The 25,113-nt window shown below is 61.9% G+C and overlaps 6 protein-coding genes across 6 annotated transcripts; 3 read left to right on the top strand and 3 right to left on the bottom strand.

Annotated features, from left to right (window-relative positions):
- Nucleotides 1–1,841: 1,841 nt before the first annotated feature.
- EMIHUDRAFT_439110 (hypothetical protein) lies at nucleotides 1,842–3,521 on the top strand. The gene is made up of 4 exons (XM_005757053.1): nucleotides 1,842–2,272; nucleotides 2,514–2,660; nucleotides 2,754–3,025; nucleotides 3,096–3,521. The coding sequence occupies exons 1-4, from the start codon at nucleotides 1,874–1,876 to the stop codon at nucleotides 3,187–3,189; spliced, it is 912 nt and encodes a 303-aa protein (XP_005757110.1). The 5' UTR covers nucleotides 1,842–1,873; the 3' UTR covers nucleotides 3,190–3,521.
- A 2,571-nt stretch (nucleotides 3,522–6,092) lies between these two features.
- EMIHUDRAFT_360168 (hypothetical protein) lies at nucleotides 6,093–6,980 on the top strand. Its single transcript, XM_005757054.1, has 3 exons — nucleotides 6,093–6,422; nucleotides 6,489–6,595; nucleotides 6,661–6,980. The coding sequence occupies exons 1-3, from the start codon at nucleotides 6,098–6,100 to the stop codon at nucleotides 6,706–6,708; spliced, it is 480 nt and encodes a 159-aa protein (XP_005757111.1). The 5' UTR covers nucleotides 6,093–6,097; the 3' UTR covers nucleotides 6,709–6,980.
- A 4,300-nt stretch (nucleotides 6,981–11,280) lies between these two features.
- On the bottom strand, nucleotides 11,281–11,994 carry EMIHUDRAFT_220787 (hypothetical protein; the record flags this gene model as incomplete). Its single annotated transcript, XM_005757055.1, has 3 exons — nucleotides 11,281–11,380; nucleotides 11,683–11,794; nucleotides 11,871–11,994. 3 exons carry the CDS (start codon nucleotides 11,992–11,994, stop codon nucleotides 11,281–11,283), a joined length of 336 nt encoding a protein of 111 aa, XP_005757112.1.
- A 1,158-nt stretch (nucleotides 11,995–13,152) lies between these two features.
- EMIHUDRAFT_428578 (elongation factor-type GTP-binding protein) lies at nucleotides 13,153–16,778 on the top strand (the record flags this gene model as incomplete). Its single annotated transcript, XM_005757056.1, has 12 exons — nucleotides 13,153–13,601; nucleotides 13,659–13,773; nucleotides 13,872–14,086; nucleotides 14,271–14,363; nucleotides 14,546–14,684; nucleotides 14,906–15,148; nucleotides 15,303–15,324; nucleotides 15,383–15,453; nucleotides 15,521–15,684; nucleotides 15,748–15,823; nucleotides 16,031–16,123; nucleotides 16,326–16,778. The coding sequence occupies 12 exons, from the start codon at nucleotides 13,153–13,155 to the stop codon at nucleotides 16,677–16,679; spliced, it is 2,034 nt and encodes a 677-aa protein (XP_005757113.1). The 3' UTR covers nucleotides 16,680–16,778.
- A 3,204-nt stretch (nucleotides 16,779–19,982) lies between these two features.
- EMIHUDRAFT_107595 (hypothetical protein) lies at nucleotides 19,983–20,999 on the bottom strand (the record flags this gene model as incomplete). The annotated part of the gene is made up of 1 exon (XM_005757057.1): nucleotides 19,983–20,999. One exon carries the CDS (start codon nucleotides 20,997–20,999, stop codon nucleotides 19,983–19,985), a length of 1,017 nt encoding a protein of 338 aa, XP_005757114.1.
- A 2,319-nt stretch (nucleotides 21,000–23,318) lies between these two features.
- Nucleotides 23,319–23,739, bottom strand: EMIHUDRAFT_220792 (hypothetical protein; the record flags this gene model as incomplete). Its single annotated transcript, XM_005757058.1, has 2 exons — nucleotides 23,319–23,517; nucleotides 23,729–23,739. The coding sequence occupies 2 exons, from the start codon at nucleotides 23,737–23,739 to the stop codon at nucleotides 23,319–23,321; spliced, it is 210 nt and encodes a 69-aa protein (XP_005757115.1).
- Nucleotides 23,740–25,113: the final 1,374 nt, after the last annotated feature.

A 25,113-nucleotide genomic window follows, 5' to 3' on the forward strand; every position in this document is an offset into this window, starting at 1 on the left:
CACACACACACACACACCGCTCACCCACGCGCACTGGGCCTTGCACTTTGAATGCCGTGGGGCTCCTGTCGTCAGACGTGGAGACGCGAGGGTTGCCCCCCCTTGCCCCACCACCTCGTGTGTGTGGAGAAGTTTACCTTACCTTACCTTACCTTTTTGAGGCAACGAAACAAAAAATAGAACCTTAGAACACCACCCCGGCGCAGGCGGTGGCGGTGGCGGGCACGTCACACAAAAAAAATGCGTTTTATCCTGCGAAAGACACTACTCTGTCGACGGAGGGAGGGGCAGGCTGCTCACCCACGTGCACCGGGCCAGTGCTTGCACTTTGAATGCCGTGGGGCTCCTGCCCGTGTCCGGGCGTGGAGATGCGAGGGTCGCCCCCCCTTGCCCCACCACTTTGTGTGTGTGGAGAAATCTACCTTACCTTACCTTACCTTACCACACCCACAAAGAACCCTGCACAAAGATCGCAAGGGCGGGGACCTGTTCCTTTTTACCCATCTCACAGTAGAGAGGTGTCCGTTTTTATTATTTTCCACTACACTTTGTTTATTTATTTATTTACACTACTCTCCCCCTCCCGTCACTTGTCCCCCTTGGCGTGGCGCGCCTCTCCCCCAGCTCTCGGTATCGCGTACTGCACGAGGCTACCGTGGGCCCCGCCTGCGCGCTGGGGGTTCCCTGCCCTGTCGGGAAGCCTAGCTCTTAACCTGGGGTCGCTACCTAATGCGGGGCTCCTGACGTGCAACAGCGGTCCGGCAGGCTGCCCCCAAGGCCCCCTGGGCCCGCTGCGGGTTTGGGAGTTATGCTTAGGCACAGCTTCGGCGATGGCAGCCCCTCTCTGGGGTGTTGCATAGGTGGGGAGTCTCCCCCGCTGGTCTCCTCCTTCCCATTTTCTTTTCTTTTGAGAGCAGACCTCCGGGTCTGTCCTGTATGTGCGTGTCGGGGGTGTGTCAGAAGTGTCGGTGGGGGGCAGCGGAGGGCGGAGGCGCGCAAGGCCGAAGGCTCGACCATTTGTCGGCTCGTCAGGGTTGGAGACTGGGGAGGGAAGTCTGGGCGGTCGGCGAGGGGGTAACAGCCAACAGTGCGTACGGGGTAGCCACCACTTTCCTGCCTCACAACCGTCACAAGCGGGGCGGGGCTGTCCCGGAAAGTGAGAAACGCCGGGCAGCGTGGTGCATGACTTCAACCTCCCATACGTATTTTCGTTCGCTTCTCCCTTGGGCTGTTCCATCTTCCCATCTCCTTCCAGCTCAGGCGAGGGGGGGGGGGGGGGGGTGCGGTGCGGTGCGAGTGTGTGCGTGTCATGTGGCCACAGCAAGTGTCCATCCGTCTGTATTATTATTTACAACGAAGGTCTCTCACCTTTTTGAGCAGGTGTGACGCCGCGCGAGCGACGCTCCGAGATCGCCTGAGATAGCGCGGCGCGGCCCCGAGATCGCCCGAGATAGCGCGAGATCGCCCGAGATCGCGCGGCGCGGCCCGGGGCGAGGTGGGTGGGTTGGGAGCGAGGGGGCGGAAGTGACCAGTGCGGTAGATGGTAAGCTCGAGGCGCGTGAGCCGGACTTGGGAGCCGGACCACCCCCTCTTGTTATCTGCGTTGTTGAGCCAGGACTCAACATACTCGGGCTTGCTCATCCCAAACTGTCACTCCCCTTTCTCCCGGCCGGGGTGGGGCGCGCGCGGGGGCGGCGGGTGTGCGGCGAGTGTGCGGGATGTCTGTGGGCCCGAGAGCGATATGCCATGTCCGCCTTGCGTTGTTTCATAACACCGAAGGCTAAAACCAAAAGAAAAAAGCTGACGAAACTGGACGCGCGCTCCTCCCTCCTCCGACGCACCTCCTCTCCTCCGCCTTGGCTGCCGCCTCTGCATGGGGTTTATCGAGCTTCCCGCGCTCGCGATGGAGGGCAGCGACGCCCGCACCCGTCTCTCGATGCTCATCACCGCGCTGAGGCAAATAGTGATGCTGCTCCTCGCCTTCTGCGTCGTCATGGCGCTGGCTGGCCGCGCCTACGAGTCTGGCTTCGGCCCGCACGCCGACACCGACAGCAGCGGCACGTCGGCAGGGAGAGACGCGGCGCTGCCAGGGTCGAGGCGGCGGTGGGCGGAGGAGGGTCCGCTCATCGGCCTGGCCGCTCCGCGCTGGGGCGGCAGGCCCGCACAGCAGTGGCAGCCGGCGGTGCCGCTGCAGATGCGTCCCTCAAAGTGGAGGCGAGTGCCGCACTGGCCGCCGGCAGCGCCTCCGCGGCCTCCTCCGCGGCCTCCGAAGGCGGCTAGAGTTAGATGGGGATCACGTATGCTTGTATTCAAGCGGCCAGAGAGTACTCCGCTGTAGTATTCAATCGCATTCCTCTGTGCCCTGGCACCTTCACACTGGCGTATTCACGGACGGTCGCAACCCCGGGCCCAGCTCACACACTCAGTCGTGAACGGCCAACAAACAGAGCGGCAGCCACAGCCAGGCCACGCACAGCCAGGCCACGCACAGACAGACAACACACACACTGCAGGCGCCGAGGCCGCCCGCGCCGCCTCCACGGCCGCATTCGTGGCTTGAGGGCTACCTCGACTGCGACTGCTCCTGGCTCGTTGACGGGGCGGCGAGCTGCCAAGGCGAGGCGCGGGGCGAGCAGTCGTACTCGCTGCTGGGCGTGCAGGCGCGTCCTAGCCCCGCTGCATGGGGTGTGTGCCGAAGTCCCTCGCCGGAGTGTGCTTGAGCGTGGTTGCCCCCGCCCGATGCCGATCTTAAGGTGCCGCTGCCCTCCTTCGGCTCCCTGCGCGACATCGACTTTCGCAGCATCGGCTTCGACTTCAGCGGAGGAGGCGGAGGCGCCGACGCGCCGTCCCCGGCAGCGGCCGACGGGGAGGAGGAGGAGGGTGGCGGGCCCGGGGGGCAATGCGTCGACTGGTGCTGCTGCAGCTGCGAGTGGACGGCGGACTACGCGTGTCCGCAGACGCCGGGCCACCCTCGCCCTCCCGGCCGATTGGGCTATGCAGACGACGATGGCGGAGCTTGCTTCGGGTACTGCTGCGACCAGCCTCGCTCTCCCTCGGTGTGAACAGCGTCTCTTCACACCTCTAGCTGTGAACAGGTACTGCTGCGACCGTCCCGACGACCACGCGGCGGACATTCCCACAGGACGGGCAGGGCCGGGAGGACTGGAGCACGTCATCGGCTTGGGCTGAGGCGACGGCGTCGGTTTTGCCGTTTGGTTCGGTTTTGCCGTTTGCTTTGGCCGTGGGCTCGAGGCGGGTACGCCTTCGATGGCGCGCTACGAACGGGTCGTGACCACGATGAACGAGCGGCTCAAGGGAGGGTTGTGTCGAGGGCGGGGGAAGCTACTCCATGCGCCATGTGTCTGTGCTTGACCGCTTGTGCCGCGTTGTGTGACAATGTTTAGCATGATCGTGTTTAGGTAGGGTGTCTCTACGTCGGCGGTACTCTGTGCGCCCACTGTGTAGCGGCACTTGTGAGTGTTGATATCTCTACTTCTCATTACTTCCTTGAGAGATTTTCGACGACATTCGATAAAACGATATCTTCAACCTCACTCTCTCTCTCGCCACACTCGCTCCAACCTACACACTTTAGTCTTTAGTACGGCTCTACTCGAACTGGTAGGATCTAGGAACTCGCGCGCGGCACGCGTGTTGGTGTTCGGGGGGACTCTCACAAAAAAAACTGTTCGGTTTTCAAAGGCAAAAACGCCGGCGTACGCCCTCCCCTCACACTGACACTCCACCTCCCAGCGAGCTACGGCTTTAGGATCTCCGCTTTTTCTCCCCTAGTCATCCCGCGCGCCCGCGCCGCGCGCCTCTACGGGGCGTCTAGTGCAGCCACTGACAGAACTATTCCCGAGGAGTGGTCGACGTCTCGCCTGAAGTTGGGTGGGCTCGCGCACTGCTTAGCCCTAGGGGAGGGGTGTGTGTGAGGTGGTGGAATGGTAAGGTTTCAGGCCAGAGGGGTGGGGGATTTGGGGGATGTATCAGGAGCCAGCAGCCTTCCTACTGGACCTGAGTTCTCAGCGCTTCCGCCCGACGGGGTGGTCCCTTGGATTCGGGCCCCGCTCCCTTTTTCCTGCGCCTGGTCTGTCCCTGTCATGAGTGTGTTGCGAGATGCAGAGCTGGTGCTGGGGCACAGATCTGGTTACTGGTTAGGCTGGAGAGCTTGAGTTAGGCTGGGGCACAGAGCTGGTTGGGCTGGAACACAGAGCTGGTTAGGCTGCTGGTTAGGCTGGGGCACAGGGCTGGTTGGGCTGGAGCAGTGGAGCACAGAGCTGGTTAGGCTGGAGCAGAATGCTGGTTGGCTGGATCGCGGGCGGTGCGGTGGCCGGCGATGGCAGCGCGTTAGGGGAGAGGCGGTCGCGGGGCGTCGAGTGGCGCGATAGGAGGGTAGGCTGGCTGTGGGGGGGCGCCGTGTGGACTCGGCAAATGAGTAGTGGTTTATGAGCGGCCAGCTAGGGGGGGGGTCCGACCCCCCGCAGCGCCTTCACCACATGCTAGGGGGAGGTGAGTCAGAGAGAGAGAGAGAGAGAGAGAGAGAGAGAGAGAGAGAGAGAGAGAGAGAGAGATGGATTGGAGATCACTAAATAGAAAAATAGAAAAAGTAAGCCATGGGATGGCCTTTGTCGGCGGTGCAAACGACAGTGCTGAGCTACCATCACAGCAAGAACCCGCGGCACGAATTTCTTCAATGCGTGCCACAGCAATCGGCCTGCGCCTCCTTGGGCCCCGGGGGCGGCGAGGCGGCCATTGGCGCGCGCTCCTTGTCTACGTGGGTCCGAGTTTTTTTCGGGGGGACTCTCACAAACGTCCCCTGTGGCTATGAGTCGCGAAGGCGCGGGCCCTCAGCTCTCGATGTCGAGACACTCGTCCGTTGACCCACAATCAGGAACGTGTACGGTGTAGATCTCGAAGCGGACTTAGGTCTTACATAGGGGAAAGCAGCGCTCTCACGGCTCAGAGGGTCGAAGCAACGCATTTGAGTTCCCGGTGGCACACACGGTGTTCGTGGGCACGCGCCTCGCGCTGCCGAACGTGCGTTTTGTGCACGCCGTCTCTACGATCGCTCACAGTTTGAGCTGAGTTTGAGCTTGAACCCTGCCCGCCCGCTCACCGCATCTCGAATCACTCTCTCTCCCTCGTTGCCCAAATAGTTGCAACACGAGACACAAGTACACGCTTCGACGCCTCATCCTCGCCCTGCGCGCCGCGTGGGGCACCGCTGTGCGAATGGAGCCGAAAGCCCACCTCGGTCAGAGTTACAACAAACAACCCGACGTGGACGCGGACAACATTGGCTCGCACGGCACGCACTATTGCGGGGACGTCAAAGTCGTCTGTCCCCTCAGCAGCAGCGGGGAGCACGGTCGGAAGGGCGCTTTTGTCGCTTTCGGCAACACTGAATCATTCTACCGGAACATGGTCGAGGGGCATGGGCCCTACTGCGAGGAGGGGGAGGGGGGGAAGGGGGGGGGGGGGGGAGGGGGAAGGGGGGGGAAAAGAAGAAGGGGGGGGGGGAAGGGTACCGGGGGGGCGGCATGGAGGGGGAGAGGAAGAGCAAGGGCGAGAGAGGGCAAGGGACCGGGCGCTGGCATACCAGGGGGGGCAGGGTGGTGGGCGGCGACCGCCGCATACCGTCCTACGGCGGGGACTATCGCTACGCCAGGGAAGACAAGGGCGTCGAAGTGCAGCTGCTGCTGTTCGAATCGTTCGGCGGGTTCGGAAAGGGGGTCCGTGAGATCCTCAGGAAGGCGGCGGACGTACTACAGAACAAGCTGACGCGGGCCCAGTACCTCGATGAGGTGACTTGGACCACCAAGAGCTGGCTGGGGCTGCAGAAGCAGCGCATCTCAGTCGTTCTTCACACGGCAATCGCAGAACAGATTGTGAATGAGCTTGCCTGTGGCGGGGGTGGGCGGGTGCACGGAGCTAAGTGCCTCGCCACCCTCGCAGGAGTCGCTTAGGCGGCTCCCGTGGTGTACCTGTGTTAGTGCCAGTGCGAGCCAGTCCCGTGCCCAGTCCTGTGCCCAGTGTCGTGCGAGGGAGTTTGGTTGTAAAATTCTTTTTTCAATCCCGAGGTCTCTCCACAAAAATGCGCACTGCCCTCCTCGCATGCCTCGCCTCGACAGAGGCCCTGCTGATCTCTCCGTTTCGCGTCACCTCATCCGCTGGCCGTGGATCCGTCAAGGCGGCGGCCTGCGACTCCGAGGCAAATGACGGCGACCCGTCACTCATTCTCACCACCAATGTCGCGCTCAGCGACAAGGCGGCTTTCGTCAAGGCCTGCTCCGCAGCCATCGCGACCAGCCTCTCCAAGCCCGAGGCGTACGTCGCCGTCTGTGTCACCGACGGCCACGAGGCGATGTCCTTCGGCGGCAGCACAGATCCGTGTGCGCTCGGCTGCGTCTACTCCATCGGTGCACGCTCGTAGCTAGCGAGTGGCGGCCCGTTGCGCGTCCGAGACGCTCCCACGGTACGCCTAGGCGCCATCAACCAGGAGAACAACGGCGCCCTCACCAAGGCCATCTCCGAGCTGCTCGCGGCGCACGGAGCAGTGCCCGCCGACCGAGTGTACCTCAACTTCTTCGACGTAGCGCGCGCCCCGCCCTCTCCTCGCCTCCGCCGCCCGCATATCGGACGCCGCATGGCTCGTAGGTGCCGCGCGCAAACTGCGGCTGGAGCGGACGGACCTTTGCCGGATGAGAGGAGAGACAGAGGGAGAGAGAGGGAGAGAGAGGGAGAGAGGGGCGGGCAGGTCGACGCGAGGCGGGCTCAAGGTGTCTGGCCGCCGCCGCCGCCGCGCGGCGGCGGCGTTCGGTTCGCCGGCAGGTCGGACGTCAGAGGCAGGGTGGCATGGGACTGCGCGGGGTCGCGCGAGCCACAGTAAGCCAGAAACGCCCCAAACGGTTGCTGCCTAGCCCAACACACGATTCACAACACACGATTCGAGAGCCCCACCGTCGGCGTCGTGGGTGCCTAAGCCCCTTAGCCTAAGGTAAGCGTAAGGGCTAAGGCAAGGTTAAAGGTAAACTTCTCAACCTTCGGGTCGTTCGGTGCGCCGCCGCATCCGCCACCTCCCGCGACACATGTACACTGACACGAAAAGAGAGAGAGTTCAGCGCGAGATAAAGCGAAGGTTTTGTTCTCGTTGTGGTCTCGATGTGACGAACTGTCAGCTGGCTGCTGCGCGTGCTGCAACCTGCATCGTGCATGCCCAGACCGTGCGACTGGCCGGTGGAGGGTGTGGCCGGTTGGGCCACGGCGAACCAGTCGCTGCCGAAGAAGGTCGATGCCTTGGCTGGCCAGCGCGTCGTGAGTGTGCGTCCACTGGGGCGGCCCACAGGCACAGCATCGCCCTCACTGGACACTGCCCGGCGCCGTCTTCACGTGGGGCGAGGGCGATCTCGCCCGCCTAGGCCACGGAGAGGACCTGTGGAACCAGCTGCTGCCCAAGAAGCTCGAGGCGTGGCCGCCTAGCACGCCCGCATCCGCTTGACTACAAACGACTGACCGCAAAGATCCTCCGCGAAACTCGTGAACTAGCCGGGGCAGTCGGAGAAGTGGCAACTCCGTGCACTGACGGTCGGCCGTCAGAAAACACGCCTCCGTGGCTCGGGTTACACCAATCCTCGCTACCCAACGCGGCCAAAGGATATCCACCTCGAGAACCTCGAGAGAGTCCTGACAGACAAAAGAAATCACCCTGGGTCTCGCGCCACTCGGCCGACCATGAAAAGCGCACAAGCAAGAGAGGCGCGGCCATGGTGCAGGCAACGTTACAGCCGGCAACGTGCATAGGCAGCAAAGCTCGGCCACGACGTCCATGGCCCGCGCGCCCCCGATTTGCCACCGGCGGCCTGCAGGCCAGCGCCGAGCAGCGGACTGCTGACCGAGGCAGCGCCCACGGCAGCGCCCACGGCAGCGCCCACAGCAGCACCCACGGCAGCACCCACGGCAGCGCACACGGCTTGGCTGGCCATGTCAGCCGCGCAGGGACCCTCCCGCGGGTCCAACCCGAAGCGCTCGACCGCTCGACAGCGCAAGTCGGCTGACGGAGCGAGCCGCATAGCCCTCCAGTGCTCACCGCAGGATCAGGCCTGACCGGCCCACTCACGGCCTGGCCTGCCTGTGGACCAGCAAACTCGTTGGCTGTACGCGAGGAAAGAGCTGCGTGGCTGGGTCGATACCGTCCCCGTGCGCCCTTTCCCTCAGTGGAGGGCCGTCCCTGCCCTCGGGAGTAACTCGACTGTACACCCCTCCCTACTCTCTAGCTAAGGGCTCTATTCACAGCGGGGGGACAGTGGTTGTCCTGGCGGAGTCCTGACGGAGTCCTGACAGAGTCCTGACGGAGTCCTGACAGAGTCCTGACAGAGTCCTGACAGAGTCCTGACGGAGTCCTGACAGAGTCCTGACGGAGTCCTGACAGAGTCGTGACGGCCTATTTTGGAGTTTTTCAACTTTGAGGTATTGTAACTATGTGAAGGCACTATGAATGCATCAGTTCTTTGGGAGAGTGCAATCCATTTAGTTATTACCTCCAACTCAAAAAAAGTCTGGTGGCAAACGGGCAATGGGGTCCCTTATGGTATATGGTGGCCTCTAAAAGGGTAAGTTGCGGGAGCTCCACAAACCAGGTTTGCCGTTTGCGCTGCAGCGACTGTCGGTGCAGCTCTGGACGGCGCTCGCGGACGAGGCACAGCGCGCCATTGGTGCGGCGTCGCGCGACCGCGAGGGACCGCGGGGGGGGGCTAGCGGGATGGGGGGCTCTAAGGGGAAGGGAGCGGGGGGCGCCCAGTAGGGCGCCGGCGCCCCAGCGTAGAGGGCCGTGTGTAGCCCTCTTTTTGGTATAATAAAAGTCACGCTCCAGAGACGCAGGTCGCGCTTGCCGAGTCGACGGGGAGTGCTAACGACACAATACCCCCCCCCCCCCCCTTAACTGCCCGACGACAGAGGCAACTCTTTTGCAGTGTGTCGTGCAAAGACGCCTGCGCTCGTAGGTTTGTCCACAAAACGGACCCTAAAGTAAGTGCTGGTACGGTGTATCATTCACCTTATGCCACCGTTGCATATCCGGATATGCAACTGTGGCATAAAGTGAATGATACACCGTCGCAAAACTGCATTGGGTCTCGAGTTCGAATCCCGCAGTTCGACGACTCGGCGCAAAAAACCCAGACGGGCGTTGTCACTGGTTCGAAACCCACCTTAGGCTTACCGTAGCGTTCATCTGCTATCCGCCGGTACCCAAACCGGATGCATCTCCGCACGACCCAGGAATGCAGTTTTGCGACGGTGTATCATTCACTTTATGCCACCGTTGCATATCCGGATATGCAACGGTGGCATAAGGTGAATGATACACTTTACGGAAGCGGCATAGCTACGGAGTACGCTAAAGCCGTACGGCTTTAGTTGCTTTTGCCAACCAACCAAGCACAGTTGTGCGCCTCTTTTTATATTTAATGTAGATCTTTTGTATCTTGTACTAGCTGCACGGGGAGAGCCTGAAGGTCTCGTGTGCCTCGCTGCTGACGCCTGCCGATAGACGGGAGGGCAGACGGCAGCGGAGCCACACCACGAGCGCGACGAGCGGCGGCAGAGCGAGCACAAACGGCAGCGCGGCGGCGAGGGAGAGGCAGTCGATCTCGGACAGCCGCAGCGTCGACCGCTGCGCCCAAGTCATCTTTAGCACGCCGCCCGCATCCTCCCACCTAGGGTAGAACGAGGCAAGAATATAGTACCTCATCCCAAGGCTGTGTGGACTCTTTCATGTCCTGAGTCAAGCGCCCGGCGTATAACACTGCTATGGCTCGGTGCGAGCAGGTGTGAGCAAGGCCCGGCGTGCGCACTACGTAAATGTGTGGGTCGCGACGGTCTAACCTCTCGACTAACCCAGTGCTAACCTCGCCACCACCCGAGCCGCGCCACCCGCCCCGCCGCCCTCGCCGCCTCCCCAACGTCGGGTGCGGTTGCGGTCGGCTGCGCCGTCAAAGGCGCGAGGAGCTCCGCGCGCCAGTATAGCGGTCGACCACCCTCTGTTCCAGTGGCGGAAGGTGCTGCCGTCGGCCTCGAAGGAGGTGCGGATGTTCAGCTCGCTCGCGGCGAGGCGACCGGTCGCGGCGGACGCGGCGACGGCGCGTGCAAAACTCGGCTGGTCGCGATCCGCGCCGCCTGTTGTCACGAATCATTCTCGATGAGTCAGAGGCTCTCCATTCATTAGCTTGCGGTGGCGCGTCCGAGCCGCCGGAGAGAAAGTACTCCTTTGCCCACGCGTCCATCACCTGCGGGAGCACAAGATTCGTCCGAGACTCTTAGACTCTTCGTTCCTCAAGGTTTGGCCGAGGCTCTGGCCGAGATTCCTCGCCGAGATTCGGTCGAGATTCGGTCGGGATTCGCGTGTGTCGATCTCTCACCTCGCGGGCGCCGCGCTGCACGAGGAGCCCGCCGTCAATGTAGGTTGGGTAGGAGGAGGGGGGCACGGCAGGGTCGGCGCGGTAGCGGTCGACTTGCGCGACGAGCCTGATTAACTATTAATTGACTATCAATTACCGGTTGATTAATTGTTGTAGCGGGACTTGCGCGACGAGCCTGATTAACTAGTAATTGACTATTAATTGACTATTAATTACCGGTTGATTAATTGTTGTAGTTATCGACTTGCGCGACGAGCCTGATTAACTATTAATTGACTATCAATTACCGGTTGATTAATTGTTGTAGCGGTCGACTTGCGCGACGAGCCTGCGTTCACACACGTGTGCGCCGAGTGAGCAGACGCCGTTCACAGCAGGCGGTCAAACGCATGTGCACACAGCGAGGTGGAGCCTTGCGGGGTCGTCTAGCCGGCCGGAGCGAAGGACGGCCGATGCCTCGCGCTCCATCCAGTCAAAGGCGGGCGACGGGCAGCCTGCGAAGAGAGAGAGGGAGAGAGCCGAGAGATAGAGAGCCGAGATCGAGCCGAGAGGTCGTCTCATGATGCGCGCGTGAGAGGGGCCTCTGCCCTCCTCCCGGCCCACCCCCGCCACGCTGCAGCCTGTCCACGCTGCACGCCACAGCCGCCAAGCGACGGACGAGCAGCGCCTATAGAGAGCCGAGAGGACGCCGAGAGATTGAGCCGAGGTGTCGGCGTCACAGCCGCAAGGCGGCGGAGGAGAGCGGCGCCCCTCGCAGAGCTTCGGGTGGCGGAAGGCGGCGAAGTTTGCCCCTCCTACACACACCAGCATCGCGATGCAGGCGAGACGTATGTGCAGCCGAGAGACTTTTAGCCGAGAGACTCTAGCGGAGAGCAAAACGCGCGCCGGCAAGGAAGCGCTCGAGCGCGTGGAGGGGAGCAGTCGGCCGCAGCTTCGAGTCGAGGAAGACGGTGGTGGGGTGCCTAGACGGGGAGAGGGGGCGGCTTTGAGGTACGCGGCTTCTCCGCCGACCGTGTGACTGTGCGTGTGTGTTTCTGCGGCGTGTGTGTGTGCCACATTGCCGACTCTGTGACCTCTGACTGTGGCGACGGTGTAATTCAGCTGTGACGGTGTAACAGGTTTTTTGACTGCGTGTGTGTTCGGACGCCTCCCGCTCGCGAGGCGCGGGAAGAGGAGGTGCGGCAGCAGCTTCGGGATGCGCGAGAAGGCGCGGCGCGACAGGCTCGCCGAGGACGCCGTCCGCCGGTGCACGAGATACGTCCACCCGGCGCCGGCAGCTGCTTTGTGCGCCGGCCGCGTAGTCTCCTCGCCGAGGAACAAGAAGGCACAGCCGGGAGGCGTGAGCGGCGGCGGAAGCGGATCGTGCGGCAGCTCGCCTGTAGGAAGTGCGGGCAGTGGTGTAGCGAGCGACGGCGAGGATTGTGCTCTCCGCGGTCCGAAACGCGACTGCACCGACAACGTCGACGCTGGTGTATGCGAGAGCCGTGCAGTTGGCGGCGAACACGGCCTGGGCAGTCTCGTGGCGCGTCGTGGGGTGCAGGAGGGCGCGCAGAGGGTCGATGTTGTGCGACGCCATTACGCATGAAAAAAAGTATTATTCGCTCCGCGCTCTCAAAAAAAAGGCGAGAGTGCTCTGAGCTCCCCGGCCCTGGAGGGTGAGCCACACCGAACGTACCGAGCGAAGAGCCGAGCGGAAGGAGGACGGGGAAGATGACTCAGAGGAGGACGAACCAGTGGAAATTCAGTTGTCAGATGTCACGATGCATCCGAAGGGGACCCCAGCGCCGGCATCATCCGTAGAGGCACGAGTGTTCGAAGAGAGAGTGGACCTGAGCAACAACATGACTTGGAGGCAAATGATCGGAGTGGGAGTCAGAAATGTGGTCCTTGCGCGAGGGGAGCTCGATAGACTCGAGGGGCCAGGATACGCCGCAAGGAGGACGGAGTTGCGCCGAGAGGCGAAAGAAGCCGCGAGAACAAGGGACCGGCAGGCGGCGGCGTCGCAGGACGAGGCAGAAGAGAACGACGCGACAGAGGGGGAAGTGACAAGGGAGAGAACGACGAGAGTGGGACAGCCGCGAGGTGGCATGAAGGTTGCAGCGAGAAGCGGCGAGAGACTGCGAAAAGAGATACGAGGAGGCAGACACCCCAGGGTGGGCGACGGCTAGCGCATCACACCCTCCTCTCCTTAAAATCCCTGTGTGGTGGCGGCGTGCCGTTCTCCCAGGGGGGGGGGGCGGGAGCTGAGGCAGGCGCGGGGGAGGGGCGGAGGGCGCCAAGGAGGGCGCTGGGGCACCGGGCGGTCGTTGAGTTCGTATGTAGATTACAATCGTCGCATTGAGAGACAGAGAGATGCTTCTCTCGCATCGATGTCGAGTATTGATGCATGACTGCAAACCCTTCGGAGTTAGTGCCATTGCGCGCAAGTCCCGGAAAATTCTTTTTCTCGATTCACGCGAGGCGCGGGGCTGTGGTGAGGGGACGGCTTCTGACGAAGCCGTCGCCCGCGCCTCGCCTGTCGCGTGTATCGCGTTGTGCGAGTGTGACCGCCTTTTCTTGTAAAATTCTTTTGGCGTAATTCTTTTTGCTGAGAAAGAAAGAAAGAAAACAGACAACCCAAGGGAGGGATGGGAGGACGGCACGCCGCCACCACACATCCACTGTGCATGGCACTTGTTTCTTTTTTCTGACGGCCTTCTCGCAGAAGCTCCACTGCTCGCTCGCGGCTCGCCGCATGTACGTGCTATCGCCTCTGCTGGCGGCGCTGAGCTTCTTGCCGGTCGGCCCAGCTGCAGCACCGGCTCTGCAGAGCCGGCCGCAGCCGTTTGGCGTCGCGGCGGCAGCGGCGGCGGCCTCGCCGTGCAGCAGGAGGAGAGCGAGGCAGCCGCGTGCGGCGGCAGCGGCGGCGGACGACGGCGACTATTACGACCCTTCCAAAATCCGCAACTTTTGCATCATCGCGCACATCGACCACGGAAAGTCGACGCTCGCGGACCGGCTGCTCGAGACGACGCGCAGCGTGGCGGCGCGGGAGATGAAGGCGCAGCTGCTCGACAGCATGGACATCGAGCGAGAGCGCGGCATCACGATCAAGCTGCAGGCGGCGAGGATGGACTACTTCGCGTCGGACGGGGAGCGGTACATCCTCAACCTCATCGACACGCCCGGCCACGTCGACTTTGCGTACGAAGTCTCGCGATCGCTGCAGGCACATGGGGAGATATGGGGAGATGTGGGGAGATGTGGGGAGATGTACTACTTTGCGTACGAAGTCTCGCGATCGCTGCAGGCGTGCGAAGGCGCTCTGCTGGTGGTGGACGCGTCGCAGGGCGTCGAGGCGCAGACGATCGCGAATGTCTTTCTTGCGCTGGACCAGGCTCCTGAGTCACACCACACCCGCTCAGCCTTACTAATGATATGTACGATGAAGCACTCCAACGTTGGGTCACTTAGCACGCTTCACGCATCAACCGCCAAGTTTACCGTCGCGTTTTGGGCCAGGACCTCGAGATTCTGCCGGTGCTCAACAAGATCGACCTTCCCGGCGCGGACGCTGACAAGGTGGCTGGCGAGGTGGAGGACGTCATCGGGCTCGACTGCTCCGAGGCGATCGCCGCGTCAGCAAAGCAGGGCATCGGCATCGAGGTCAGCCCTGGAGCGGCCAAGCGGTTAGAGGCGGGCAGGCAAGGAGCATGACAAGTGCCCCCCCCCCCCCCTTCCCCCATCCCTCAGGCCATCCTCGAGGAGGTGGTCCAGAAGGTGCCCGCGCCGGCAGACACGCGCCGCCTGCCGCTGCGCACGCTCCTGGTAATTGATTAATGGCTCCCCATGTGGCAATTAATTAATGAACAGGCGCCACCTGCCGCTGCGCGCGCTCGTCTTCGACTCGTACTATGACGCGTACCGCGGTGTTATTGTCTTTATCCGAGTGGTCGACGGCAAGACGTAGCCGAGATACCGCCGAGATATAGCCGAGAGGCAGCCGAGAGGCAGCCGAGAGGCATGCCGAAGAGGCGGCGCGGTTGCCTGAGACTAGGCGAGCTGCGCAAGGGGGACAGGATCCAGTTCTCCGCGTCTGTGAGTTAATTAGTTGATTAATCTCCATTTGGTAATTAATTCATGAACAGGATCCAGTTCTCCGCGTCCGGGGCAAAGTACGAGGCGCTCGAGGTCGGCGTGCTCACTCCGGGCGTGGGGGCGGGGCAGCAGTCGAGGCCGGTGTTGCGGGCGGGGGAGGTGGGGTATGTCCACGGGGCAATCAAGTCGGTATGGCACACCCCAGATGCACACACGAGAGTGTACCACACACACATGCACATGCCACGTGCACATGCAACATGGACAATCAATCAATGAATTACACTGATTCATTCGACCATGACACGTCCCTCATAAACTGATTAATTAGTCCACGACGCGCGTGTTAATTAATTAAACAATTAATTGTCCGATTAATTAATTACTTTACTCCACGAGACGTCCCTCAGGTGGACGACGCGCGGGTCGGCGACACAATCACAATCTCCGCGTACAAGGACGGCTCCGCCCCGCCGCCGACAGAGGCGCTGCCCGGCTACCGCGAGCCGGTTCCGATGGTGTACTGCGGCCTCTTTCCGACGGAGACGACCCAGTACCAGCTGCTGCGCGACTCGCTCGAGAAGCTCAAGCTGAACGACGCCGCCCTGGTCTGGGAGCCGGAGACGTCCTCCGCGATGGGGTTTGGCTTCCGCGTCGGCTACTAATTCACTATTAATGACCTATTAACGACCTATTAATTGCCTATAGGTTTGGCTTCCGCGTCGGCTACTAATTAACTATTAATTAACTATTAATGAACTATTCATTGCCTATAGGCATAGGATGTGGTTGGATCCTGACCAGTAGGCGGGCAGAGCGCACTGCGATCGTTTTCGTTACGGTTTCTGTTAGATCGAGTTAACTCAGTACGTGATTCCCGCCTGGAGATTTGCAGGAGCGGCTGGAGAGGGAGTACGACCTCGACCTCATCGTGACCGCGCCGTCGGTGGTGTACGAGGTCGAGCTCAACGACGGGACGGTCGAGCTGTGAATAGAAGAGCTGTGAATAGAAGAGCTGTGAATAGGTCGAGCTCAACGACGGGACGGTCGAGCGGGTGGACTCGCCCGCCAAGCTCTGCGATGCAGACAAGAGGAGCTCCATCTCCGAGCCCTACGTCAAGATGGAGCTGTTTGCGCCCAAGGAGTACTCTGGCACGCTGATGGAGCTGGCGCAGCAGCGGCGCGGCGAGTACCGCGACATGGAAAAGAAGAAGCTACCGTGGCTCTGACGGCTAGTTTTTCTTCTTCTCAGGCGCGGCGAGTACCGCGACATGAAGTTCATCGGCCCCGAGAGGGTGGCGATCACGTACGACCTCCCGCTCGCCGAGGTCATCACCGACTTCTTCGACCAGATGAAGTCTGTTAATTAATTAATGAACCTGTTAATTAATTAACAGGTCATCACCGACTTCTTCGACCAGATGAAGTCTGTTAATTAATTATCTAACCTGTTAATTAATGAACAGGTCATCACCGACTTCTTCGACCAGATGAGGTCTGTTAATTAATTAATGACCCTGTTAATTAATTAACAGGTCATCACCGACTTCTTCGACCAGATGAAGTCCCGCTCCAAGGGGTACGCCTCGATGGAGTACCAGATCACCGAGAACCGCCCAAACGACCTGGTGCGGCTCGACATCCTACCTCACCATCTCTCCCCATACCTCCCCATACCTCCCCACACCTCCCCATACCTCCCCATCTCTCCCCATACCTCCCCATACCTCCCCATACCTCCCCACACCTCCCCATACCTCCCCATACCTCCCCATACCTCCCCATATCTCCCCATACCTCCCCATACCTCCCCATATCGCCCCATTCCAGGTGCGGCTCGACATCCTGATTGCTCAGGAGCCGGCGCCGCCCCTCTCGACGATCGTGCACCGAGACGCCGCGCACAGCATTGGCAAGAAGCTGACTCGCACGCTCAAGGACCTGATCCCGAGGCAGCAGTTCAAGGTGGCGCTGCAGGCCGCCATCGGGCAGAAGATCGTCGCGTCGTCGGCAATCTCCGCGATGCGCAAGGACGTGCTCGCAAAGTGCTACGGCGGCGACATCTCGCGCAAGAAGAAGCTGCTCAACAAGCAGGCCAAGGGCAAGAAGCGGATGAAGGCGATTGGAAAGGTCAACGTGCCGCAGGAGGCATTCATGGCGGTGCTGAGTCTGAAGGACGACTAGCGGCTGTGTGTCCTCTCTCTGCTGAGTCCTGTAGTCGTGTGTGTAGTCCCGCTCGGTCAAGATTACGTTATTTCGTTCGATGAACACCGTGTCTTCTGGTTCTGCCAAAAAAGGCCGGCGCGCTCGCCAGCTGGGACGCAGCGAAGCCATTTCGAGACATTCGCCAAGAACGCTAGCTACATGGGAGGGCTTCGTGAAGGATGGATTGAAAAACATTCGAACAAAGAAGAGGCGACGGGAGGAACCGGCGGAGGATGCAGTGACGTGACACACACACACACACACACACACACACACACACACACACACACACACACACACACACACACACACACACACACACACACACACACACACACACACACACACACACACACACACACACACACACACCGCTCACCCACGCGCACTGGGCCTTGCACTTTGAATGCCGTGGGGCTCCTGTCGTCAGACGTGGAGACGCGAGGGTTGCCCCCCCTTGCCCCACCACCTCGTGTGTGTGGAGAAGTTTACCTTACCTTACCTTACCGAAGCCATCGAGATCGCGGTCTCTCGCCGCTCGCCGCGCCCGCGGAGCAACACGCCGTGCTCGCTGCTGTTCGACCGGCCGCCCCTAGTGACGGCCTTCGTCATGGAGATGCGGGGGGGCAACACACAGAGCGGCGGGGTGAGGATGCTCAAAAAAAAAACTGTTCAGTTTTACGAAAAAGGGAGCTACCTGCTCCGGCGACACTAGGGACTCGGGCCTGATCCCGCACAAAACATCTCCACACACTCTCTCCTCTCTATGACACGACTCTCCGACCTTGGGCTAGATTCCCATATTTCACCACAAGCGCCAAACTGCTTCGCCGCGCGCTGCTTACAGCGTCAAGTGCGGCCCTTAGCTGAGTAGAACTCGAAGTGGGCGTCGAGGGGGCCTATAGTAGAGTGTGAGCCCGCGCGCTGCAAAGCTCGAGTGTGGGCGATGGCGCGAGCTGGGCCATGTACTAATTGCGTGCGACTGTTTCTGCCGTCTTTGAGGGGGCGTGGGCGTAGGAGTGGTGCTCTGCTACCCTTGCAGCCGAGCGCCTTCTCTCAGCTCCATTGCCTCTAGGGGTTGTGGCCGTGGATTTGGCCCCCTAGCCCCCCTCTCCGAGAGCAGGCCTGTCCAGTCTGTGTGGGTGGGGCGCCGTCGTGGCGTGAATCTTGCCTGCCCGTCGTGGCGTGAATCTTGCCTGCCGATGTTGGGGTGTTGCCGAGGTGGCGTGTCGGGGTGTCGCCGTACGCGGAGGGTAGGCAAGCGGTGGTGGGGACGGGTTCCGGGGCTTTGTCGAGCGTGGTAGTCGCCTCTGGTCTCGAGGTGTGAATGGAGCTGTGTGTCAGCTCTGACTATCTCGCGTGATATCGGCCGCGTTGGCGGTTTCAGCGTGCTTCAGGCGAGGGATTTGGTTGGTGAGGGCGCGGGTGGAACGCGTCCGAGGGATCGCGGGCGCGGGCGAGTGCCGAAGGCGGTGTGGCGCGCCTCAGACCGAGGTCTGTTTGCGCCTGTTTGCGCCTGGTCGCTTGCATAGGGTCGATCTCGGCGGTTGAGTTAGTGTTGGCACCCCGAGTGACTGGCTTGATTGTTGGGCTGAGTGCGAGCCCTAGGGCGCCTCATCCGGCAGGCTGTCACTCGGCGGGGGTGGGGAACGCGAGACGGGGTCCATTTGTGGTTGGGACCGTGCGTGCGGGGTTGGGCGACTCGCAGCCGTGGGTGGGCACTGGGACATTGTTGACGCGCCTGCGGGCGTGCCTGCGGGCGCGTTTGAAAGCGCTGATGCGCCTCCTGCGAGCTATCCGTGGCAGCAGGAGCGCGGTTTTTCGTGAGAGGGTGTGAATCACCGTGTGTGCACCGGGCATTGGTGGATGGAGTGTAAGCGCGCAGAGGCGTGGTGAGAGGAGGGCGGCCATGCAGAGGCTGACTCGGGGATGCCTACTGGGATGGCGGCCGCAGGCTGCGGTGTGAAGGGCAGTCGCCGAACCACGGAGTCAAGGAGAGCCATAGAGCCGAAGAGCCACAGCAGTGGCCCGGCTGCCATCAGCAGCTGCTCTGCGAGATTGCATCTCGCTACTCTCGGTGAAGTAACTCTGGGTACAGGAATTGTATGCCCCTGCTGGCTGTGACCGGGATAGGCCCCCGTTGGCCCGGGGGAGCTGCGGCTCACGCCCAGCCCCCCGCGTGTCGTCGCCGCCATGAGTGCACGTGGAACCGCACAGAATGTGCGATTGGCACATGCTGGACCCGTTACCTCGCCTCGCGGCGAGGTCGGCGCGACAAACCGCAATCGAGCGGGCGCAGCCGCTACGATTGCGGCGGGCTGACCGGCGGTGAGCGCTGTCGCTGCCGCTCCGAGCTTCCCCAGAGTCAGCAGCACAGCAAGCAACCCGTGTACGGCCTCACGCACAGTGGAGGGTTGTCGGCACCTGTCGGCGCCAGTCGCCCTTCCAGCGCAGTGAAGCCGCGCCGTGTGCTGCTGCCGAGCCGCCGCAAGTCGGCTTTGAGGCCGACTTGTGGCTGGCAGTGGAGCCCTGAGCATGCTCGAGGACTGTGCCAGAGTTGAGGTACTGCGGCGTACATTGCTCAACACTGCGAACGAATTTTGACATGAGACCAACGCGCATGCGTTGGTTTGCAGTGACCTCGCCTGCGTCGTGCGACGCGGCGCGGACCAGGTGAGGCGATCGTCCGCCCCGACGGCGGGCCGGACGGATGGGTACGTCGTCATAGGGTACGCGACGATAAAAAAGATTTTGTAAGGGGTGAGGATGCTCTCCCCGAGCAACTCGTTGGCGCTACTCGGCGGATTGGGGCAGGGGCGGGGGCGGGAAACCAGTGGCCTGCGGCGCTCACGTCTGGTCGAACGGGCTTAGCAGAGCCCACTGATGCATCTTGTAAAAAATAGATGAAACGAGAAGGTGAGTGAGAGGCGAAAGGTGAAAGGTGACGAAAGGTGATTGTGCTCACACTGCTCAAACTTCCGGCCGTCCTTAGCAAATTCGAACCCATTAAATGCATTTTGCGCGCGACAGCAAGGCCGCGGCGTCGGGCAAAGCCAAAGGCCTGAGAAAAGAGAATTTTGCGACGAAACTGCTGAGAAAAGAGAAATCCTCGCGCGCCCTTTTTTCAACCTCTAGTCGTACACAGACACAGCGGGGGGGGGGGGGGGGGCTGTGTAAAGGTCGAGGCACAGGATGTCCGGAGGGGTTCGCGACCCGGGGGCGTCACTCAGTGTCATCCGTTGTATCACCGCTCCTACCATGCGACCAGGTCGAACCTGCGCCTTAGGATACATTCATGCGACCTTCCATGCTCGCCCATATCTGCTCGGTGGCCTCATCGATGCGACGCTCGACAGCGTCAGGCAGCCTTGGCGTGGCGATGAGGCCGAGCTTCCATGAAAGGATCAACCGTGGGACTCCAACGCCAAACATCGCGCAGATCATCGTACCCTTGCTAACGTACTTCATCAAGCCGGTGTCGACGTCGGGGTGCGCCAGCGCGCGCTCCCAGTAAGCCTTCAGTGCGGAATGTCGCTCCCATACCACATCGAAGAAGGCGGGGGACGCCATGCCAAACATGCGAAAGATGGGCAGAAAGAACACGTCAGCCGTCGTCAGATCGTCACCGAAGAGGAAGCGGCCGCCATTCTGCTCTAGGAGCTCACTGCCGCGCGCAAGTACACTGTGGAGTTGGGAAATGTTCGCCTGTAGGTCTGCCGTTTTCTGCTCGCCGTTCACCTGCGCCCGTTTCATGGTTTGCACATTGGCGATCTTCTTCACGTAGGCGTCAACAAGAAAGTCCTTGTCCTCGGGCTTCTCGTCCAAAACCTTGGCGAGATTTTGACGAAGGTGGGCGAGTCTGATCCCGTTGGCCATCTCAGACGTTTGCTCGCCCATGTGACCGTAGGTGTACATGTACTCGTCCCAGTCCTTTGCGAAGTGGACAAACTCAAGCATCTGCGCACGCTTGCCAGCGTCAATTGCCGCCTTGTCGCCGGCTCCAGGATAGTTGTCCATAAGGTAGACGACCATATCATACGAGTCGGTGAAGACCATGTCGTCAATCTCCATCGTTGGCACCGCCATCGTGTCAGGGTTGAGCCGCGCATACTCAATCGTGTAGTTGTCACGCATGTGCAGGGTGAGGCGTAAGTCAAAGTCGTCGCGCTTTGCGGAGAGTTGCGCTGCGAAGGTCGCCTTGCCGCTGTTGAAAGAACCGACGAAGTGGTACAGCACGGGTTTCTCGACGCGACGCGCCACCTTGCGCGAGCCTCCGACGGCCAGAAGTTTGGTCGGCATCCTGCACGTCCTCGCCTGCTTGCTTGAGCCCGCCTTTTTATCTTGAGGTGGCGTCGGCGTGTCGACTCGCGGCGGGTCGCGGCGTGTCGACGGTCCCCCTCGCGGATCGGTCGAACCACGTGTTTTTTTCTGAGAGCGCCTTCGTTGTTAATAGTACAAACCCAATGGTCCTCTGCGAGCGGTCCTTCGCTGCAGTCGCACACACGCACACGCCACGCCGCACCGCGCGCCCGCCCACCGCCCCGCCCAGGCGGGAAAGAGGTGGGGAGATGGGACAGCGAAGGAGGAGCACGAGCACGTATGGGAGGGTTCAGTAATGCGCCACGCTGCCCGGCGTTTCTCACTTTCCGGGACAGCCCCGCCCTTGTGAGGCAGGAAAGTGACGGCTACCCCGTACGCGCCTGCCGCTCTACTCGTCGCCGACCGCCCATTCCCCCCTCCTCGTTCCCCCCTCGAATGCTCCGGACCCCGACAAGCCGCCCGACGTTGGGCCTCTGCCCCGCACGCCCCCGCCCCTCGCTCACACCCCGGCCCGACACGCACTCTGCCCCGCACGCCCCCGCCCCTTCTGCCCCCCCCTCGCTCACGCCCCGGCCCGACGCGCACATACAAGACAAACCCGGCGTCCTGCTCTCAAAAGAAAAAGAAAAAAGGGAATGAGGAGACCAGCGGGGGAGACTCCCCGCCTATGCAAGCCCCAGAGAGGGGCCGCCATCGCCGAAGCTGTGCCAAAGCATAACTCCAAAACCCGCAGCGGCCCAGGGGGCCTTGGGGGCAGCCTGCCGGACCGCCGCTGCACGGGGCTAGGCACCAGAAGATGAGTGGAATTGATGAATTGGGCCGTTGTCCGTGCCTCCCCTCTATACGTCAGATTTATTGAGCTAGACTTCGTTGTTAATAGGAACAAGCGAAGGCACACACGACATGACGCCAAACACACGATTGCACGCACCGCGGTGTCCCAATCGCGCACAGAGTGTGTTCGCGAAAAGGCGCAGCGACCCCCGCCGTCCAGGGCCGGAGGCCGCTGTAGAGGCCCGTCTGCCCCGACCTCACTCCAAGGCGTACTTGACATTTGGCCAGGCGTTTGAAATGATCCAGTCGCCGAGGTAACCAGCCAGGTTGATGCTGTCCTTCTGGTAGCCAAAGAGCGGGAGCGCGCCGCCGTCCGAATACCCCTTGCACCCCTCGCGGTCGTGCTTCAGCGTGTACGGAAACCCCTTGTAGGGGCTGGCTGCAGTGTCGCCATAGAAGAGGTCCTTGCCGTCGGGGTTGAGCGACTTGTTGGCGTTGATCGCGTCCTTCCACTTGACCGGCAGCGTCACGAGGAGGGCGGACGAGCAGGCGCAGCGCGGGGTGGCGCAGCGCCATCACGGTCCAACCCGGCCGGCACCGGCACCGACACCGCTGGCGCGGCGGCGGACACCGCGACCGGGGGTGAGTCTGCGGGTACGAAGCCGACGTGGTGCGTGTGGCAGGACAACACGGCGGATGAGCTGTCGCGGATCAAGGCAGCGTTTGAGCGCAAGGGGATGTCGGTCGACATGCGCGCCTTTGAACGGGCGCTGATGGTCCCTGCTGACCGGGCGCGCCCATCGTGCATGCAGTCCCTGCCGCGTCAGGGGTCGAGGGCGGAGCCGATGCACAAGTATCTGCCGGCGCACCTGCGGCCGGCCTCGGCAAAACCGAAAGGGGCTAAGAAGAAGACGAAGTGAGGCGCCTCGTCTGCGCTGTCCCGGTGGGCCGTTCGCGGGTCAGCGGTTCGCCCGGATTTCCAGCATTCAGTCCTGCTCCCTTCGTCGTTGGAGGTTGATGGAGGCCCTCGAGTTGCCACGTCAGCGGCCAGGCTCTCGCAAAAGGGGGTGTGCCGGCTCTTGTCTTGTCTTAACGGTCTGCGTCTGGTGTGGTCTGTGGAATTGCATTCGAGAGTCTCGTCGCGCGTGAGTGAGTGAGTGAGTGAGTGGACACACGCACACACACTCTCGTCGCGCGTGTCGGTGTGGTACTGTGGCCTCCCCCTGGGCCCTGCGAAAGTGTTGCGGGTCTGTGAAAGGCGGCCGCGTGCGATGTAAGGTCTAGGGGTGTCAAGCCGCCATGTTTGAGAATAGTACACATGCGCACAGCTCCCAGCTCGCAGCTGGCACGCGTCTACACACTTGAGCGCGGGGCAGGCCTTACACACACATTCTGCACACCCATGAGTCGGCGCCTGCGGGCCCGTTGCAAGCCCCAGATGACTAGGACCCGCGGCGGGAGGGTGCTAGCGCCTCCCGGAAGACACCGGGCACCATTGCCGACAGGCGGCGTGGAGTCAAGTGCTCACTTCTTCATGACGATCATCGCCGTCGCGATGAGAGCGACCGCGATCGCTCCGCCGACGAAGATCTTGTTTTGCAGCTCCTTCTGCTTCTTTGCGGGGCACGCGCCCGGGTCGCACGCACAGCTTCCGGTCCCGCACCCGCAAGATCCATCGGTGCACGTGCAATCCGGGCCACAGGTACACACCATGGTCGTCTGCCTGCGGAGGACGCGAGAGGGGAGTCGGGCGGGCTGGGTGGCGCGGGCAGCAGTGATGGGCGCACACCAAACCGGCGTATCGGTGATTGGCGGAGCTGGGTCGCGCGCGTGTCTACCAAGAATGGGCTGGGTGCTTGCGGCACCGCACGATTCGTTCGTTTCTTCCGGAAAAAAGAAATACCGTGAGGTTGATTTCGACTACAGCAGTGCACGAGGCAGCCATTCTCGCCGAGAAGATGAGGGCGGTTCTCTCCAGTTGGGGTGCTTGCGCGCCGCGCGCCGCCGAATCGGCCCGGTCGCCCAGGCCTCTCCGCCAGAGAGAGAGAGAGAGAGAGAGAGAGAGAGCACTGCTATGGATCTCGTGTTAGAGTCACAACAAACCTGAATCCTCGCTACCCAATACGGACTACCCAACGCCAAGCCCAACGCTGCACTTACCCACATGAGCGACTGCATTGGTTGGCAAACCCCATTTCGCCACGTCACGTAGTTGCCCGTGGTTAGCGCACGCCTCCGCAAACACATGAGCGTCGGCATTTGCTTGCTGTTTTTCTTCTTTTCGGCGGGGATTTCCGCACCGGTTTTTCTTCTTTTCGCGACGACTCTGAGACGGAAGACGACATGGCCATGGCGTAGCGCAGTGTCACGCGACCGTTATACACACGGCGCCCCCCTGAGATTCGGTTGAGATGCACATGAGCTCGCCAGCTCGCGCGTGTAATTCGTCGATCGGCCGTCCTCTTCACACATCTCACTGAGATTGTTATTCAAATTCCATGTTCACAGCAATTGTCTCCCCTTTTTTTTCACCACCTGAGATCCCGAATCTCAGTCCTGCAATTATGACCCCAACTGCCCTGCCCTGCCCTGCCGTACTGCCCTGCCCGCGTACTGCCGCACAACTGCCCTGCCCGACCCCCTACCTGCCCCGGGTGTGAAACCCACACTGCCCTGCCCTGCCCTGCCCACACTGCCGAGGTGTGAATACCTGCCCGCTCGCGAGGTCTCGGAGAAACTTCAACCGACCGTATATGGCGAGCTATCCCATCGCCCGGCTCGCAGGCACGCCTGACGTGCCCGCCCAGCTACTCACCGGCCCACCGGAGCTGCCTCGGCTGGGCGGACCGGCAGAGCAAAGCCGACTGACTGGTCCGGCCGAGCTGGGCAGGATCACGGGTCCGCCCGAGCAAAGCCGGATTGCGGGTCCGCCTCCAGCGCCGGCGCCTGCAGCCTCATGCGCGGCGACGACGCTCTTTGTTCCGACCTACGAGTGGCAGCAACTGCCGGACGAAGCGAGAGTTCCGGCCGGCCTCGAGATCTCCCTGCCACTGGACGGAGGCGTGAAGCAGGCGCGCATCCCCCGCCGGTGGCAGCTCAGAGTCTGGATCGATGGCCACGGTTTTTGGCGCACCGACGTCACCAGAGGCACCCCGGTGGGAGAGCTCCGGCGCTCCGCTGCGCAGCACATGCGGCAGCCAACGGAGGCAGTCGAGCTGCTGCTCGACGGCAGCGCCGTGCGGGACGAGGAGACCGTCGAGTCTGTTCGCCTCTTCTCGCGCAGGGACGTGGTCTCGGTCCGGGAGAGAGGGTGAAATGA

Source organism: Emiliania huxleyi (genome assembly GCF_000372725.1).
Source record: "Emiliania huxleyi CCMP1516 unplaced genomic scaffold EMIHUscaffold_93, whole genome shotgun sequence".
Lineage (NCBI taxonomy): Eukaryota > Haptophyta > Isochrysidales > Noelaerhabdaceae > Emiliania > Emiliania huxleyi.